This window comes from Nicotiana tomentosiformis, chromosome 12 (assembly GCF_000390325.3).
Source record: "Nicotiana tomentosiformis chromosome 12, ASM39032v3, whole genome shotgun sequence".
NCBI lineage: Eukaryota > Viridiplantae > Streptophyta > Magnoliopsida > Solanales > Solanaceae > Nicotiana > Nicotiana tomentosiformis.
Window position 1 is genome coordinate 36,447,874 of NC_090823.1, and position 15,740 is coordinate 36,463,613.

At 33.8% G+C, this 15,740-nt stretch overlaps 2 protein-coding genes and 1 long non-coding RNA gene across 3 annotated transcripts; 2 read left to right on the forward strand and 1 right to left on the reverse strand.

The window, feature by feature from the left end:
- On the forward strand, positions 1-4,442 carry LOC138891415 (2-isopropylmalate synthase B-like). The gene is made up of 3 exons (XM_070190352.1): positions 1-406; positions 698-959; positions 4,409-4,442. Exons 1-3 carry the CDS (start codon positions 1-3, stop codon positions 4,440-4,442), a joined length of 702 nt encoding a protein of 233 aa, XP_070046453.1.
- A 5,172-nt stretch (positions 4,443-9,614) lies between these two features.
- Positions 9,615-11,930, forward strand: LOC104098604 (uncharacterized). The gene is made up of 5 exons (XR_011412686.1): positions 9,615-9,717; positions 9,824-9,901; positions 10,121-10,221; positions 11,498-11,531; positions 11,828-11,930. It is a non-coding gene; the product is annotated as an uncharacterized lncRNA (long non-coding RNA).
- Positions 11,931-14,009: 2,079 nt separating this feature from the next.
- LOC138902483 (uncharacterized) lies at positions 14,010-14,522 on the reverse strand. Its single transcript, XM_070190353.1, has 2 exons — positions 14,137-14,522; positions 14,010-14,019 (listed from the first exon to the last, which is right to left on the reverse strand). Exons 1-2 carry the CDS (start codon positions 14,520-14,522, stop codon positions 14,010-14,012), a joined length of 396 nt encoding a protein of 131 aa, XP_070046454.1.
- Positions 14,523-15,740: the final 1,218 nt, after the last annotated feature.

Genomic DNA, 15,740 nt, shown 5'->3' on the forward strand with positions numbered 1-15,740 from the left:
ATGGCTTCTATCTATGCAAATCCTACAACTTCTCTAAACACTTCCCTTTCATCACATTCTAAAAACACTTTTCTCCATAGCGTCTTTAGTTTTATGCCTTCAATTACAAAGCGTTGCCATTGTCCATATACAAGCACAACTGTCCGCTGCTCAAATATTCGCCGGCCGCGGCCAAATTACAAGCCAGGAAGATTCTCTGACCCTGACTATGTTGGTATTTTCGATACAACCCTTCGCGACGGAGAGCAGTCCCCTGGTGCCGCTATGACTATAAAAGAAAAACTGGACACTGCACGTCAGCTGGCTAAGCTTGGTGTTGACGTTATTGAGGCTGGTTTTCCAGCTGCCTCTGACGCTGATTTTGAGCTTGTGAAGTTGGTGGCACAGGAAGTGGTAATTTTGATTTGTGTGATCATATATATTGCTCCATATGTTTCAATACATGTGCCAACATTACTAGTATTTGGGAACTTAGAGAGATTCTTTTCTTACCACGTTTTTCTTTGATGAGTTGAATTTTTATTATGACTTACTAGTAACTTTTCATGAATTTATATGTCCAAAAACTTTAAGAACTTTTTTCCGAATTCACATTAAAAATAGAGTATTTTGACACTATTACTCCGAACCTTACCTTAGTACTATGTTGAAGTCAATGAAAAGAGATATTTTTATTTATACTATATCGTCTCAATAGGTAATAATGTAGATGAAGAGGGATATGTGCCAGTGATTTGTGGCTTTGCAAGGTCTACTAAGAAGGATATTGATAGAACTTGGGAGGCTTTGAAGTATGCGAAGAAACCGATGATTAGTACGTTTATTGCGACGAGTGAGATACATATGAAATATAAGTTGAAGATGAGTAAAGAAGAAGTAGTGGAGAAAGCGCGGAGCATGGTGGCTTATGCAAAAACCCTCTGTGAGGATGTCCGGTTTAGCATTGAAGATGCTGCAAGGTTTGCATTTTTTATACCTATCGATGATTTATATAACTTAAACTCTTTTAGAATACTACTTTCTCCACATATACGTTGTATTACAAGTCATGTAGTACACGAGTTTATAAAATATTATTAAAATAATAATTTGATAAATGATTATACATGAAAGATAAAGTAATTAAATTAATGTGAAATTAGATTTAATCAGACTTAAAAAGAAAATAGGTTTGTTAATAAAATTCATCATGCAGAAATGTAATGCCTTCACTTCACAAATAAAAATCAACTTTCATTTTAGACAAATATAAATTTCCTTTATGACCACTCAATAGTAAAGTCGAATTGGAAACAACTAATCACCACTAATTATTTTGGACTTCATTCAAATAAAATTTTCTTGCAATCAGACTGCCAAATATTATCTCATAGTTAAACGCTACTTTATTAATAGATAATCGATAAAATCATAATAAATATAAATACTCCATAAGAAAGTAGCAATATGAGTACGAATTTAAAGTTATTCTCACTTTAGTTTCATACCTTCAGTTTTAAAAAAAATATCAAAATAGCCATACCCCAAAGTATATATATTATGTCACGATTTGGTTCCAAGAAATTGATACAGAATATATACATTCCTCTAATAGAATATTAAAATGAAAACACTATTAAAATAAAAGAGCTTTTCCGTCGTTCAAACTTATTTTGACATCTTAAAACTTCTAAAGTATATATGATGGTTCTTTTATAAATTAAAAATCTTAACTTTGGGTTGACAACAGTATTTGTATTGCCGTTTTTGCATAATAATACCTTTTTTTCCCTTCTTAATCAAAATAAATCTAAAACAAACTACTATTTCAAGGATTTCTAATAATAACGGAGCAAATAAAACATGATTAATAGTGTTCTTCATATTTATTTTAATCACAACACCAAAGTGCCAGTGCTGAACTCTGTACAAAATGACTAAAACCTATGGCAAAGATATACAAGACCCGCAAGAAACAGTGGACACGACATGTTATTACAGCACCAATTTATTTAAAAGAACCTTAAAAACAAAAGAAATACAAAGAGATTCAAAGAAGTAATATAATCATATTAGAGCTCATAGTTTATTAATAATGAGAGTTTACTTCACAAAGGAAGAAAAGGAGAGTAGCCGCCAGTGAAACTTTGGCGATCAAGTTTACAATAGAAAAGATGTGAGGAAAGAAGTAACTATTTGAAGTGAGTAATGAAATAGCATAACATAGAGAGAATAAAATCAATCAAGCTTAAAAAGAAGACAATTTTTTGATTGTATGATTGTGACTGTATTTTTTCCCCCTAAAATTTACATAACAAAAAAATAAACAAAAGCTATTTTATAGTACAAAGTACTTGCAAGATTGAAGTTAGTGCAAGTTCAAATGCTATAGAAAGCAATCTAAAGGCATAAGTAACGGTAATGAGTAATGACTATAACAATTATTTACATTTACCTGTAGGAAATATATAAAGTACCAAGCAAAGCCTATATCATCCGAAAGAAGTAAATCACATTCAGTAGTAGTACCAGCATTGGGGAAAAGATTATTGCCTTTTCAGTTTTTTTTCTCACTTCTTTTTCCGTCTCATCCCCTTTTATCGAACTTTTGATTGTCAAATACCTATTTTACCATTTAAATTATCAATCTTTTTTTTTGTTTTACTTTTTTAATATTATAATTTTTTTCTCTTTTTAATCTACATTATGGACCTACCTATAGAATAAATAAATTTTATTTACCAAATAAAAAATTAGTTTTCTAGCATATATGATGTCGTAATAATAATATAATTAAGCATAATATTCAAGAATATATAATGTAAAATATAAAAATACCTTTATTTTTAATAATTATTTTTTATTACGTGCTTGGAGTATATATTATAAAACTTTTATTTTCTTTCATTATCAATTTGTGTAAATAAATTTTTGATTTTTTGTTTTTAATATCAAAACTATTATTACGAACAAATTATTCTAACTTTTTTTTATTATGCTCAATATTTTTTTATTCCAACATGATATATGCTTAAATACTATTTTTATTTTTTTAATTTATAAATAAAATTTATTTATTTATAGATAAGTCAATAATATAAATTAAAAAGATAAAAAATCATAATATTAAAAAGTTAAAAAAATAAAATGGAGACAAAAGATGATAACTTAGCGGGTAAAATAGGTATTTGGCAATCAAAATTTTGAGAAATCTAGTTGAGTGATTTTCTGAGTGCTATTTACGTAGTTAAATGACTTTGCTGTTACAAACGAAAGAAAAATGACTTTAGTAGATAATTTCGGTTAGTTGAGCACAATTTAAGCAATGGACTCCTCGATAAGGAGTATGAAGCAGTATGTGACTATTAATAAGAAGTATGCAGCAGTAGTTTTTTTTTTTTCATAAAGAAAGTATTTAAGTTATTTAGAATGTTATTTATGTTAACTTTTAACTTCGCTGGAATTCTCACAAATGATTATCCATAGATAATGAAGAAATCGATGACTATGTAACCTCATAGAACAAACAAAGATGATGAAAAAGAGGATATCAGTTTGTAATTCAATGTGAAGAGATCAGTTTTGTTATCATTATTAGGGAAGTCACGAGAGGTTGGAGAAAGGAAGAAAAGATGCATCTATTTAAATTTAAGAAGTGACTTTTGGGTTATCAAACATAGATTAATCATTGTGAGAATGAAACTGAAGGGTAAAATGGTCATTTAAATTTAAGTGTGAAGCCCAAAGTGTAAGATTATATTACTCAAATACTCATCAAAACTTGAATGATCTTTTTACCCTGCACCTAAGCACTATTCATATAATATTTTTGTATCAAAAGATAAACTAACTTTCAATTTTGTACCCGTACAGGCATTTCATAATAAAGAAGTAGGGGTAATAATAATAGCCATTATAATGGTGCTTGAAGATGTAGGGCCATTATAATGGTGCTTGAAGATGTAGGGACTGAATGAATACTTTTAATACATGTGTATATATAGTTAATCGAATGTAACCCTTTAGTTCTCTCGAGAAATGAAAAATTATTTACTCTCACTTTAAATAGATTTTCATTTTTACTTGTCACTTTACGCATATCAAGAGAAGATGATTTATCACTTTACGCATATCAAGAGAAGACGATTTTTTTTTCTGTTATACCCAAAGTATTTATTAATCATTTCAAATCATTTTCTCAAATCCAATAAAATATGCATCAATTAATATGGGTATCATGATAAATTATGCACTTCATTTATTATTTCTTAAGGAGCGTGAAAAGTCAAAACATACCAAGTAAAAATGAACGGAGGGAGTATATACAAAACAAAATTCTATTCAAGTATCACCTATCCTTGAGATCAAATTTTAGAGTGTGTGAAGAGTTCCTTGCATCTGCCATAAGATTAACTTATCATTGCTTTAGGTTCTTTATCTTGGAAATTGTAAAGCTTGCTTAGAATTAACTTGCATTTAGAAGGTTTATAATTGCCCTTCAACATTAACTCTTTAAAAACTAAATTAATCCTTCAACATTGATGTAGAAAAGTGTAATCATAAATTCAGTTTATGAATTTTAAAAAGCTTTGTAGTGATTAATATGGATTAAACAATGAATGTAAGTTAAATCCCTTACTCACTTCTACAGTTTAGAGTTGTTGGTTAATTAAGTGGACTTCTCACTATGTGTAAGGTTCGGGAAAAGGTCTGAAAGGTATATTATACAGAGTCTTACTTTAGATTTCTATACGAGAATGTTTCCAAGGCAAAAGACGGAAGAACTTTTTTAAAAGAAAAATTTGTTTTTTGTCGGTTTCGAATAGAATATAGCAGTCTTCTAAGCGAAATGACTTGCATCTTTGTCTTCTAAACTGAGTCTATTTTTTGTCAGATCTGATAGGGAGTTCCTTTATCATATTCTTGGAGAAGGTATCAAAGCAGGTGCAACAGCCATTTGCCTAGCTGATACTGTTGGATGCAATTTGCCCGATGAATTTGGACAATTAATTGCTGACATAAAAGCCAATACTCCAGGAGTCGAAGATGTAATCATTTCAGTTCACTGTCATAATGATCTTGGGCTTGCTACTGCCAACACCTTAGCTGTATGTACTCCATTTCTTCTGTGCTAACACTGCCGGATTTGGACTAGACGTCCACTGCGTCTAACTCGGACAATATATATTTTTGTGTGTGGTGAAATAATATATATTACTTTAAATACTAAATTCGCCTGCCACTAATGCTTAATGGTTTATACCAACTTATAAGTTAAAATATTGAAGTGTGTGTTCAATTTCAGGGAGTGTGTGCAGGGGCAAGACTAGTAGATGTGACTATCAACGGCATTGGTGAAAGAGCTGGGAATGGTTCTCTAGAGGAGGTGAGTTAGTGTTTAACTTTTGTACAAAGAGACTTCACCTAAATCCTATTTGGACCATATATATCATATATCAAGAGTCAAGACTAACAATATTTTACTCTCTTCTTTACTCAAAGCTTCCTATTCCTTCATAGAAAAAACAGAAAACAAGCCCTGATTAACTTGTGTTTGTTTATTGCCATTTTCTTTTCTGCTTTTTCACTGCTAAAAGGTTTTGATACTGGATTTGGTGTTATACACACATGCATTTAATAAAGGAGAGGCAACTGCTTCTGTTCGATGAATTATTGAAGACAATTAGACAAACCATATGACAAGAATAATTGTACACGTGCAACTAGGTTTTGAAATATATGGGGATCCTTTTGCTATCTTGGTACTTATTTTTTTTGGTAATAATTTTTTAACCAAAATATAGTTTCAGTAGTCAAAACAAATAAATAGAATAATTCAGGTTTATAACAACCAGCTTACGTCATTTTTTCAATTATGATTGTTATGAAAAGGAATAACAATAATAGAGAATGAAATAAAGATAATAAGGAAATAGTAATCTTATTGATGATTATCGCTTTCTTCCAATAGGATAGAACATAATCTTTCAATAATAGAAAACGGTAAGATTATTGGTAATTGATAGTATAATTTAGCAGTTCTCTCGACGAGGATACAAGTTATGGAAGGGGGCTTATATAATATTACAATTTGTAACTGTTTACCCTATTTAATTCATGCCCGTTACTAATGCTTATTACATTAATTACCCATTATGTGAGTGATTTGTAACGGCTGAGGCAACAACAACAAATTGCGTACAATCAGGGATTCGACTGATTTCCTTCCATATTCGTCGCTATTAATGACTTTTTCATTTCTATGGCTTCCAATGACCTTAATTATCAGCCTCGTACTTATTTTTTCTTATTCAACTAACATGCACAGTATCCTCATAAGCAATCCCGTGGGTATTGTTCATATCTTCTTTGCACATATTCTTCTTTATCGCATCGACTCCGATTACACCAGTCATTATAGTATTGGTCTGCATGGTGAGTTTATTTTCCACCAATACAAATAGTCCCCCCCTCCCCTCACTTTCTAAATATTTTCAACTAAATATCCGAGAAGTGAAGAGTGTATTTATGGTTGAAATGTTTAGCCGCCTCTTTCCGAGATCATTATGTTGCTTTGCGGTAGTGAAGAGATCTATGTCTCACTTATTTAATGCTCTAGACACATGTTTTACTATAATTGACTCTGTAGTTTGCTGGGATTTTCTAGGCATAGACGACTTTGTTAGTTTGATACGACAGTTCTATGATGACGATTCATGATGACGTTTTTTCCTTATAAATATGGAATTATTAGCCCTCTAAAACCTCTTCTACTTTCCTTTGTCTTTAACTTCTTCCTCAAACCCTGTTAACGATCCTCTTCTTTTTTCGTATAACTTCCTTCCTTATGATTAACAATGGCCTCTGTCGTACCTGTCATGACCCAAACCACAGGGCCGTGATGGGCACCCGGTACCTTACACAACCGTGTACCAACATAACATATCTTTCTTATCATACCGTCATGGGTAAATAGGCCAGAAGGTCCGTCATGAGATAACGGGAATAAAACATAAGGGAATACTAGACATAGGACGACCCAACATGATATAGAAACTTATACATATGACATACGGGCCTATAAGGCTGACATGGTCATTTGTATACTCAAAACATAGGCCGATAAGGCCATACAAGTATCCATATACATGACATCTGTCTACAAGCCTCTAAGAGTACATAAATGTCATAAAGGTCGGGACAGGGCCCCGCCATACCAATCAATACATATCCAATTTATACTTATCAAATAAGCAACTCCGGAGCAAGTAGAGTGCACAAACACCTTCCGCTGAGTTGATAGCCTACTAGCAATTTACGTATTTTTCTGATACCCGTGAACAAAATATATAATAATAGGACACATGGGGAATAAAGAACATAGGCACCCCTAGTACTTCTATGAATAGAGTCATTTATGAAAGTTTCGCGTTTGCATGTTTCGTTTGTATCATATGGATCATGCGAAAAGGAAAGAATAGATAGCCTTAACATACCTCAAGTTGTCAATTCAACTCAACAACAAGCTTACGACAATTAGCGCGCCAACCCTATAATAAAGAAATACATGTACAACTTAGATGGCGCTAGTATATCACGTATCTCAAATAATAACTCGATTCTTAAAATAAAACGGGAATCATTTTCCCTGATTTAACAACTCCCTCAAGCCTACTATAGGTGAGATACAAACACAATACAATCAGCAATTTAAAAACAACCCATCTACAATTCGGGACCTTCAATACAACAAAAACCCCAAATATACCATAACACGCCAAATCAACAAGTTGTCAATTAGCCTGAAATTACAACGACGAGTGACCAACCTACTACCCTATCACATGTGGCGTTTCTCCACACCCTACATCCTTCCAAACTCCATAAATCAGCAGCACAATAGGCCAACATGAGTGGACTACAAAATAGTCCACTAAAATTGAAATAAATTGAACTCACGGCTTCCGATCACCGTCCCGTGAGTTCTAACTATTAGAAAATGAACTTATCAACCTTACTCGATATATAAAAGCTTAAATACAGAAAGTAGACGCTTTCTTAACTATGAAGTACCTTCCAAAATTCAAACTACAAAGAAAAAGAGAGGCGATATAGCGATACTTACGTCGTAGGGATCTTTCTAGTGTTATCGCTGCTTGATTTCGTACCCGGGATGTTAATCTTCTTTGAAACCCTAGAATAGAGCTTAAGGATATGTTTATGGGTGTTCTCAAGTCATGTTCTATGGAAAAATAAAGATAAACACGGCCTAAGACCTATATATATTAAGTTTGGAAAAGTCAAAGAGGTGCTAGCCTGGCGGATGTCGTATGAACGAACGGTTAAGGGCGTTAGGAACTACATTCCACGACCTACAAGTTGGTATATAATATGCCCCAAAAAGACCTCATATAGAACACGAAATGTATTGGTCAAAAAGCTTTAGTGACACACCTACTTGTCAACTATGCAGTCTGTGCAGTCTCGCGAAGCTACAAATATCACTCTACTCTGATGTCGTATCGACAAACGGTTTAATGAGTTAGAAACTAGACTCATAGATCTTAAATTTGATATGTGGATCATCCCATAATTCCAATTATATTGGGAGAAAAACTCTGCTATATTTGACCTAATTTCAGCACATTTATGAATGTAACTTGTCATGACCTTTGCCAACTTTTGTTCCACAACTCGCTTGACTTCAAAATATAATACACGACTATCATACGACTTAAATAACTCATAACGTAACCTCTTTATCATGGTAAGAACCCTAGTATCACCCCAAAAAGTACATGTTATAACATTCCCAACTTGTCGACTTTCGACGAAACTTATTTTCTTCAGTTTGCTTAGCTTCTAAGTCTTTCAACCCTCTTGGCACTTGTTATCTATGATCTTAAAGATTTATAATCTCAAAGGTAACATGATAAACTTACCATATGTACTTTCAAAAATAATCTCATTTCTGGGCTTACATCAATTGTCTTACAACGTACTCTTACGTACGAAAACATGGGGTGTAACAGTACCATAACGACCACCTTCCTTCTACAATAGCTCCTGCTAGGAGTAGAAGAAGGATGGTAGGCTTCGTCGAAATTGACTCAACAGGTACGAGATTAACTCAATAGGCACAGAATTAACTCATCAGTTACGAAATTCCAACATTTACTCAGTTGTTACAGGTCTTCCAAAAGTAATCGATGAATTTGAGTAAATGTTCATAATAAACCCATATTCAAGGAGAACGTTTACCTAGAACTAGTCCTATAAATAGACACACTTTACCATTATTGTAATCATCTAATTTTATTCTCTACAATTATATACATTATAATTCATAGCTACTTGCTCCCAAGTTTGCTATAGTTCGGCCCATCATCCAATCAAGGATCATCCAATAAGAATTATTTCTTCTCTATTTTATTTTTAATATATTATATATCATTAAATTCAATTTTTACTTTTCTATCATGTCGTATTAACGAAAATTTATATCTTTCGGATCAAATCAGTCGCTTGTGGTCCATCATATAAAATTAATTGCTCTTGTAAATTATTTTTTGGGTTAAACAATAATGATGTCCATTTCTCTTCGTTGGGAATTTGACTTGCCCTTTACTGAAATAGATTGTGATGGCCCTAAAATATCGCGGAGAGGAAGTACTAGGTGGTCTATATTCTGGGATTAATACAAAGCATATAATCGCGACGAGCAAAATGGTATTGCATGTACCCCTACTCTTATCTTAATCTTCTAGTTAGAGATATTTTACCTTTTGAAATCTGCTTCTTTTGTGCTTTTATGTTGACACAATTGTTGCTATGTAGGTTAGAGTACAGTGGGCTTAAGCTGCAGCCACATAAGGCCATTGTTGGAGCTAATGCATTTTCTCATGAGAGTGGCATCCATCAGGTTTTGCGTTATTTTGTCTAATCAGTAAAAGTCTTGTGTATTTTTTTAGTGATATTGCTATTGCTGAGCACAAAGTTTTCCCGTTTTAAAGTTGAAGTGACCATTATGTTAATCTACTACATATTGCAATTTCTACCTTCTACGTATCATTCAGTTCTCAACTAAAAGTAAGAGAGAATCTGTGCATCATTCTTCTTTTTGGTTTTTTATGTGATTTAGGATGGAGTGTTAAAGAACAGAGACACATATGAGTTTGTATCCCCTGAAGATGTTGGATTTCAACGTGTTACTGAATACGGTATTAGTCTGTGAAAACTCAGGTATGATTTAATTTTTCAGCCACACAAATTGAAAGACACATAAGTTTTTATCATTTAAGCTTTCAAGCTAATTTTTTTTATGGTTTTTCTTAAATTTAGTCGAATCAAACGAATGATTTAAATGGATGGGGTATTTTTTATGCTTAGTTTCTTACAACTCTATTTCATTTATATGATATTTTTTTCTTTTTAATTTGTTCCAAAAAGAATGATACCTTATTACATTTAGAATTTTTTTAATTAAACTTTACATTTTTTTCTTGATGATATACTATTATGGATATAGAAATATATGTTTAAGACTACAGTCTATAAGTTATAAAGATAGTTTCAATATGTGCAAGACATCTTTCTTTTTTCAACTTTATGCACACTCAAAGACTGATATATAAATTGAAAATGAAAAGAAGAAAGTACATTTTTCTTTTCAAATAGGATTATCCCTCCATGAACTCCAATGCTGTTTCTATTTAAATAGTGAATCGCCCTCCATATATAAGAAACTTATTGATTTTATTTTGCTATAATGAGTCATTCCCCCATATTTAATTTCTTATAAGTAAAAATAGTCAACAGTAATATATACCAATTCAGTGTCAAAATTATGTACAAACTACTATATGTGGGTCAACTATAGTCATCTATCAAATTGGTCCACATATCTTATATATCCCAAGATATATATACTCTCTTTACATAAAAATACAAGTAAAAAGAAAAAGGAATATTTTTAATGCTTCTCATATCACCAATAGCTTTTGAAAATATTATACTTATCTCCTGTCTCCTTTAGTTATCTATTGAAAGTCCTTGATCTTGTTCTATTCATAATCGTTGATATCCTTTCTAAAACTTTCATCTGAAATAAATTCCAAATCTTAATTAACAGTCGTAACTTTTGTATCATTCAAGCAAACAATATACACTAGTAGTCTTTAAAAACTATACATTTTCCCACACTATACATTCTTTAAAAACTGTACTCATTCTTGATTAGGGCAAATTTAAAAAATTAAAATTAATTCTTTCTTGATTATGTAAAAATGATACTTATTTTAAACCAAAATAATAAGGCCAAAAGCTAAGGCTACTTATGGACGGGGGAGTAGTAGATAGGCATTCTCCAAAGTTGTTCCCACACTATACATTCCTTAAAAAACGTACTCTAGTACTATTGTCCCATACAATTTAACTACTACCATTTTATCACACAATCATCTCCGTTTTTCTCATTTTTCCTTTAAGAATTTGCTGACATTATGAATTTTCTGTGCAGTGGGCGCCATGCATTGAAATCCAAAATGCTTGAGGTAAGATACGTACCCTAAGAGTTCCATATAATGCTAATTAATATTATTGTGAACGTGGATCAAAATCATTTCATTTTGTTACAGCTTGGATATGAATTTGAGGGGAAGAACTTGATGACCTCTTTTGGCGATTCAAGTCAGTGGCTGAGAAAAAAAAGGTGAATTCAATTAGTGATATTTCCATAATGCAATGCTCAAATTTATTATTCATGTTGTTTGTGCAAAACATTTTTCCAGTTCTTCGGTATAGTGAATATGTTTGTCGCCTATTTATCTTCCCTGTATCTATCTTTCAGAAAATTACAGAGGAAGACCTAAGAGCACTTGTATCTGATGAAGGTTTCCAGTCTCAAGTTGCTTGATAACTTGAAAATGTCAGTTCAGCAGATGAAGTATTTTCTGTTCAATGTACCGATTACCTGATGCAGGAGCTTGTCAACAAAGTATGCAACAGTTTGTCAACAATTGATGCAACAACTTTCTTTTCTTTTGTCTTTTGGTGAGTTATGTCCACATTGATTATTCTAGTAAATCTATTAAGAGATAGGCTATATAAGGGAAATAGGAGCGATAAGTAAGAACCATCTTTGTATTGTATAAGAAGCATCGCAAAATACGTAGATTGCCACTTGAGCTTGTCCCTAAATTCATGTTACAAATAAGTTAACCACGAGAATAAATTTACGTACTCAAAATTTTTAAAAGTGCATCTATTACATACCTCTTCAGTATTTGACTACTATTTTTAGCAATTGTATATCACGCAGCGATAAAACTATGACACATGTCATTAGCTTTAAAAAAAGAATTAAATATTCTAAACTACCCTGTTTGTCTATAAAAAAAAATTCCTTTTTCCAAATTTTTTTTCAAAAATGTGTGTCCATGAAATTTTGCCTGTTTTTTTGAAAAAGAATATTTGAAAATGAATTTTTCAAAAATCAAAAAGTGTCTTTGATCACTTTTTCATTTTCAGGAAAACTTTTTTCCCCACTCACAGAACTGCAATATATTTTCAAGTGAAATGCATATCCAAACATAATTTCAAATTTCAAATACCATTTTTCAACTCAAACTCCAAATACTACTTTTTTTTTTATAGAAAATTCCAATTTTATATCCAAACGCCTGCTAAGTATCATTCATTTCTCAACAAAAAGTAAGAGAAAATCTGCGTCTCATTCTTCTTTTTGGTTTTTTTAATGTGATCTATGATGGAGTATTAAAGAACATAGACACATATGAGTTTGTATCCCCGAAAGAGTTGGGTTTTATCGTGTTAGTGTCACGACCCAAAATTTCAACTACGTGGTCTTGATGGTGCCTAACATCCGCTTGCTATGCAAGCCAACAATAGCTAAACAGTTCATCATTTTAACAATTTTAAAAGCAAATTAATAAAAAGATAAAGCTATGAAACTTTGAAATACATAAAAAAAAATCCATACATACACTATATAGTTTAATCCCAGAAACTGATGTCACAACTACATGAGCTGCTAGAAGTACTACAAACAGGGTCTGAAATAATTATATAACTGTCCGAAATAAAATAAATAGTATAGTAGATAAGAAGGGGACTCTAGGGTCTGTGAATACTATGCAGCTCTACCTCAAGTCTCCTGATGAAACGGGTCCGGACAAATATCCACTAAGCACCGCTGGAACCAACACCAGAATCTGCATAAGAAGTGCAGAAGTGTGTGAGTATAATCGATTCCATGTACTCCGTAAGTGCCGAGCCTAACATCGATAAGGTAGTGACGAGGCTATGACAGAGCACTCACTGTAAACATGTACGAGTATAAGTAGAAAAAAATAACGGAATAGAGGAGCAGGAAATAACATGGAAACCGAAATAAGAAATACACAACAGAGGCCCCCAGAATAACATCACTACTCAACTTCACAACACAATACGACAACGAAACCATCAGCCAAGAATAACCAATATATAACTTTTCCAATGCGGCGCGTAACCCGATCCACACACAATAACAATACCGTTGTGGCGTGCAACTCGATCCCATAGATAACATCAATACCGTTATAGCGTGCAACCCGATCCCATATATAATGTCAATATCGTTATAGCGTGCAACCCGATCCCATATATAATCTCAATATCGTTGCAACATACAACTTGATCCCAATTTTATATACATATTATAATACTACAACTAGCTATGACGTATCTCACATCATAACGCAAAAGGGAACAAAACAAATAAAGTCTCTACGACAGTTCAATGTACATAGTTGAGTGAAATAGAGTAAGTAAGGCAATTAAATAAGTAAAGACATAAGACAAGTAAAAGAGGCTAATTAACAACATATAAAAGTAACAAGCAAGTAAAGGCGATCAATAAATAAAGGCGTGAATACATGAAAACATATACCAAATTGAGGCAAGTAGCTTATGTGTCATGACCCCAATTTCCCTCCGTAGGATGTCGTGATGGCACCTAGTCTCTAAGACTAGGTAATCCTAACATATATGCAGAATATAACTGAGATAATGATAAAAACTCGCAAATAACTCAGCAACTATTATAAAAGAACTTCACAACACAACAGAAACAAACTCCCCAAAATCCGGTGATACCAAGTCACAAGCTCTACAGGATAATGGCTACGCATATCATGCTCGGTCTCCCAAGTCGCCTCCTCGATTGGTTGACCACTCCATTGAACCTTCACTGAAGCAATGCTCTTCGACCTTAACTTTCGGACCTTCTTATCCAAGATGGCTACTGGCCCCCCAACATAAGACAACTTGTCCAACTGGGTTGAGCTGAAATCCAACACATGAGACGGATCACCGTGATACTTTTGGAGCATAGAAACTTGGAGTACCGGATGAACTACAGCTAGACTAGGTGGCAATGCAAGCTTGTAGGCCATGTCACCAATCCTCTCAAGAATCTCAAAAGGTCCGATATACCTAGGGCTCAACTTTCCCTTCTTCCCGAACCTCATAACAACCTTCATGGGCGAATCTCACAGCAAGACTCGCTTTCCAACCATGAATACAATATCGCTTTCCAAACATAACTCTTCTATCCAGATTGGGTTGTACGAAGTCAGTCCTGAATCAACTTAACCTTTTCCAAAGCATCCTGAACCAAGTCAGTGCCCAATAGCTTCACCTCGCCTGACTTAAACCAACCCACCGGAGACCGACACCACCTCCCATACAAAGCCTCATACGGATCCATCTGAATACTCGATTGGTAACTGTTGTTGTAGGCAAACTCTACAAGCGGCAAGAATTGATTCCAAGAACCCCTGAACTCCAAAACACATACACGAAGAATATCCTCCAATATCTAAATAATGCGCTCGAACTGTCTGTCCGTCTGAGGGTGAAATGCTGTACTCAACTCAACCTGTATGCCTAACTCACGCTGTACGACCTTCTAAAATCATGATATAAACTGCGCACCCCGGTCCAAAACATCCAACATGAAAAATTGGTTAGCCAAGGCCTGAACATCCAATGCTAATGGCCTCTCCGCTGCTGATAGATATGCTAAACCGCCCAAGCTATTCGCCTTTTGACTCAAGGCATTGGCCACCACATTGGCCTTCCCGAGATGATATAGAATAGTGATATCATAGTCCTTAAGTAGCTATAATCATCTTTGCTGCCGTAAGTTAAGATCCTTCTGTTTGAACAGATGTTGCAGACTTCAGTGGTCAGTATAGACCTCACAAGGGACATCGTACAAATAGTGCCGCCAAATCTTCAAGGCATGAACAATAGCTGCTAATTCCAGGTCGTGGACATGATAATTCTTCTCATGTACCTTCAGTTGTCTAGACGTGTAGGTAATCACTCTACCTTCGCGCATCAACACCATGCCGAGGCCAACACGTGACACATCACAGTACACGGTGTAAGACCCCGAAACCGTAGGCAACACCAACACTGGGGCTATGGTCAAAGCAGTCTTGAGCTTTTGAAAGCTCTCCTCACACTCCTCGGTCCATATGAACAGAGCACCCTTCTGGGCCAATCTGGTCATAGGAGCAGCAATAGATGAGAAACCCTCTACGAAATGATGGCAATACCCTGCCAAACCAAGAAAACTCTGGATCTCAGTGGCTGAAGACGGCCTGGTCCAATTCTACACTGTTTCAATCTTCTTCGGATCCACCTTGATCCCCTCACTCGACATCACAAGTCCCAAAAATGCCACCAAATCA

Coding starts and splice junctions, on each gene's coding strand:
- LOC138891415 (XM_070190352.1), top strand. CDS start 1: ATGGCTTCTATCTATGCAAATCCTACAACTTCTCTAAACACTTCCCTT. Junction 407..697: donor GGAAGTGGTAATTTTGATTT/GTGTGATCATAT, acceptor TCGTCTCAATAG/GTAATAATGTAGATGAAGAG. Junction 960..4,408: donor AGCATTGAAGATGCTGCAAG/GTTTGCATTTTT, acceptor TCATTGCTTTAG/GTTCTTTATCTTGGAAATTG.
- LOC138902483 (XM_070190353.1), bottom strand. CDS start 14,522: ATGAAGGTTGTTATGAGGTTCGGGAAGAAGGGAAAGTTGAGCCCTAGG.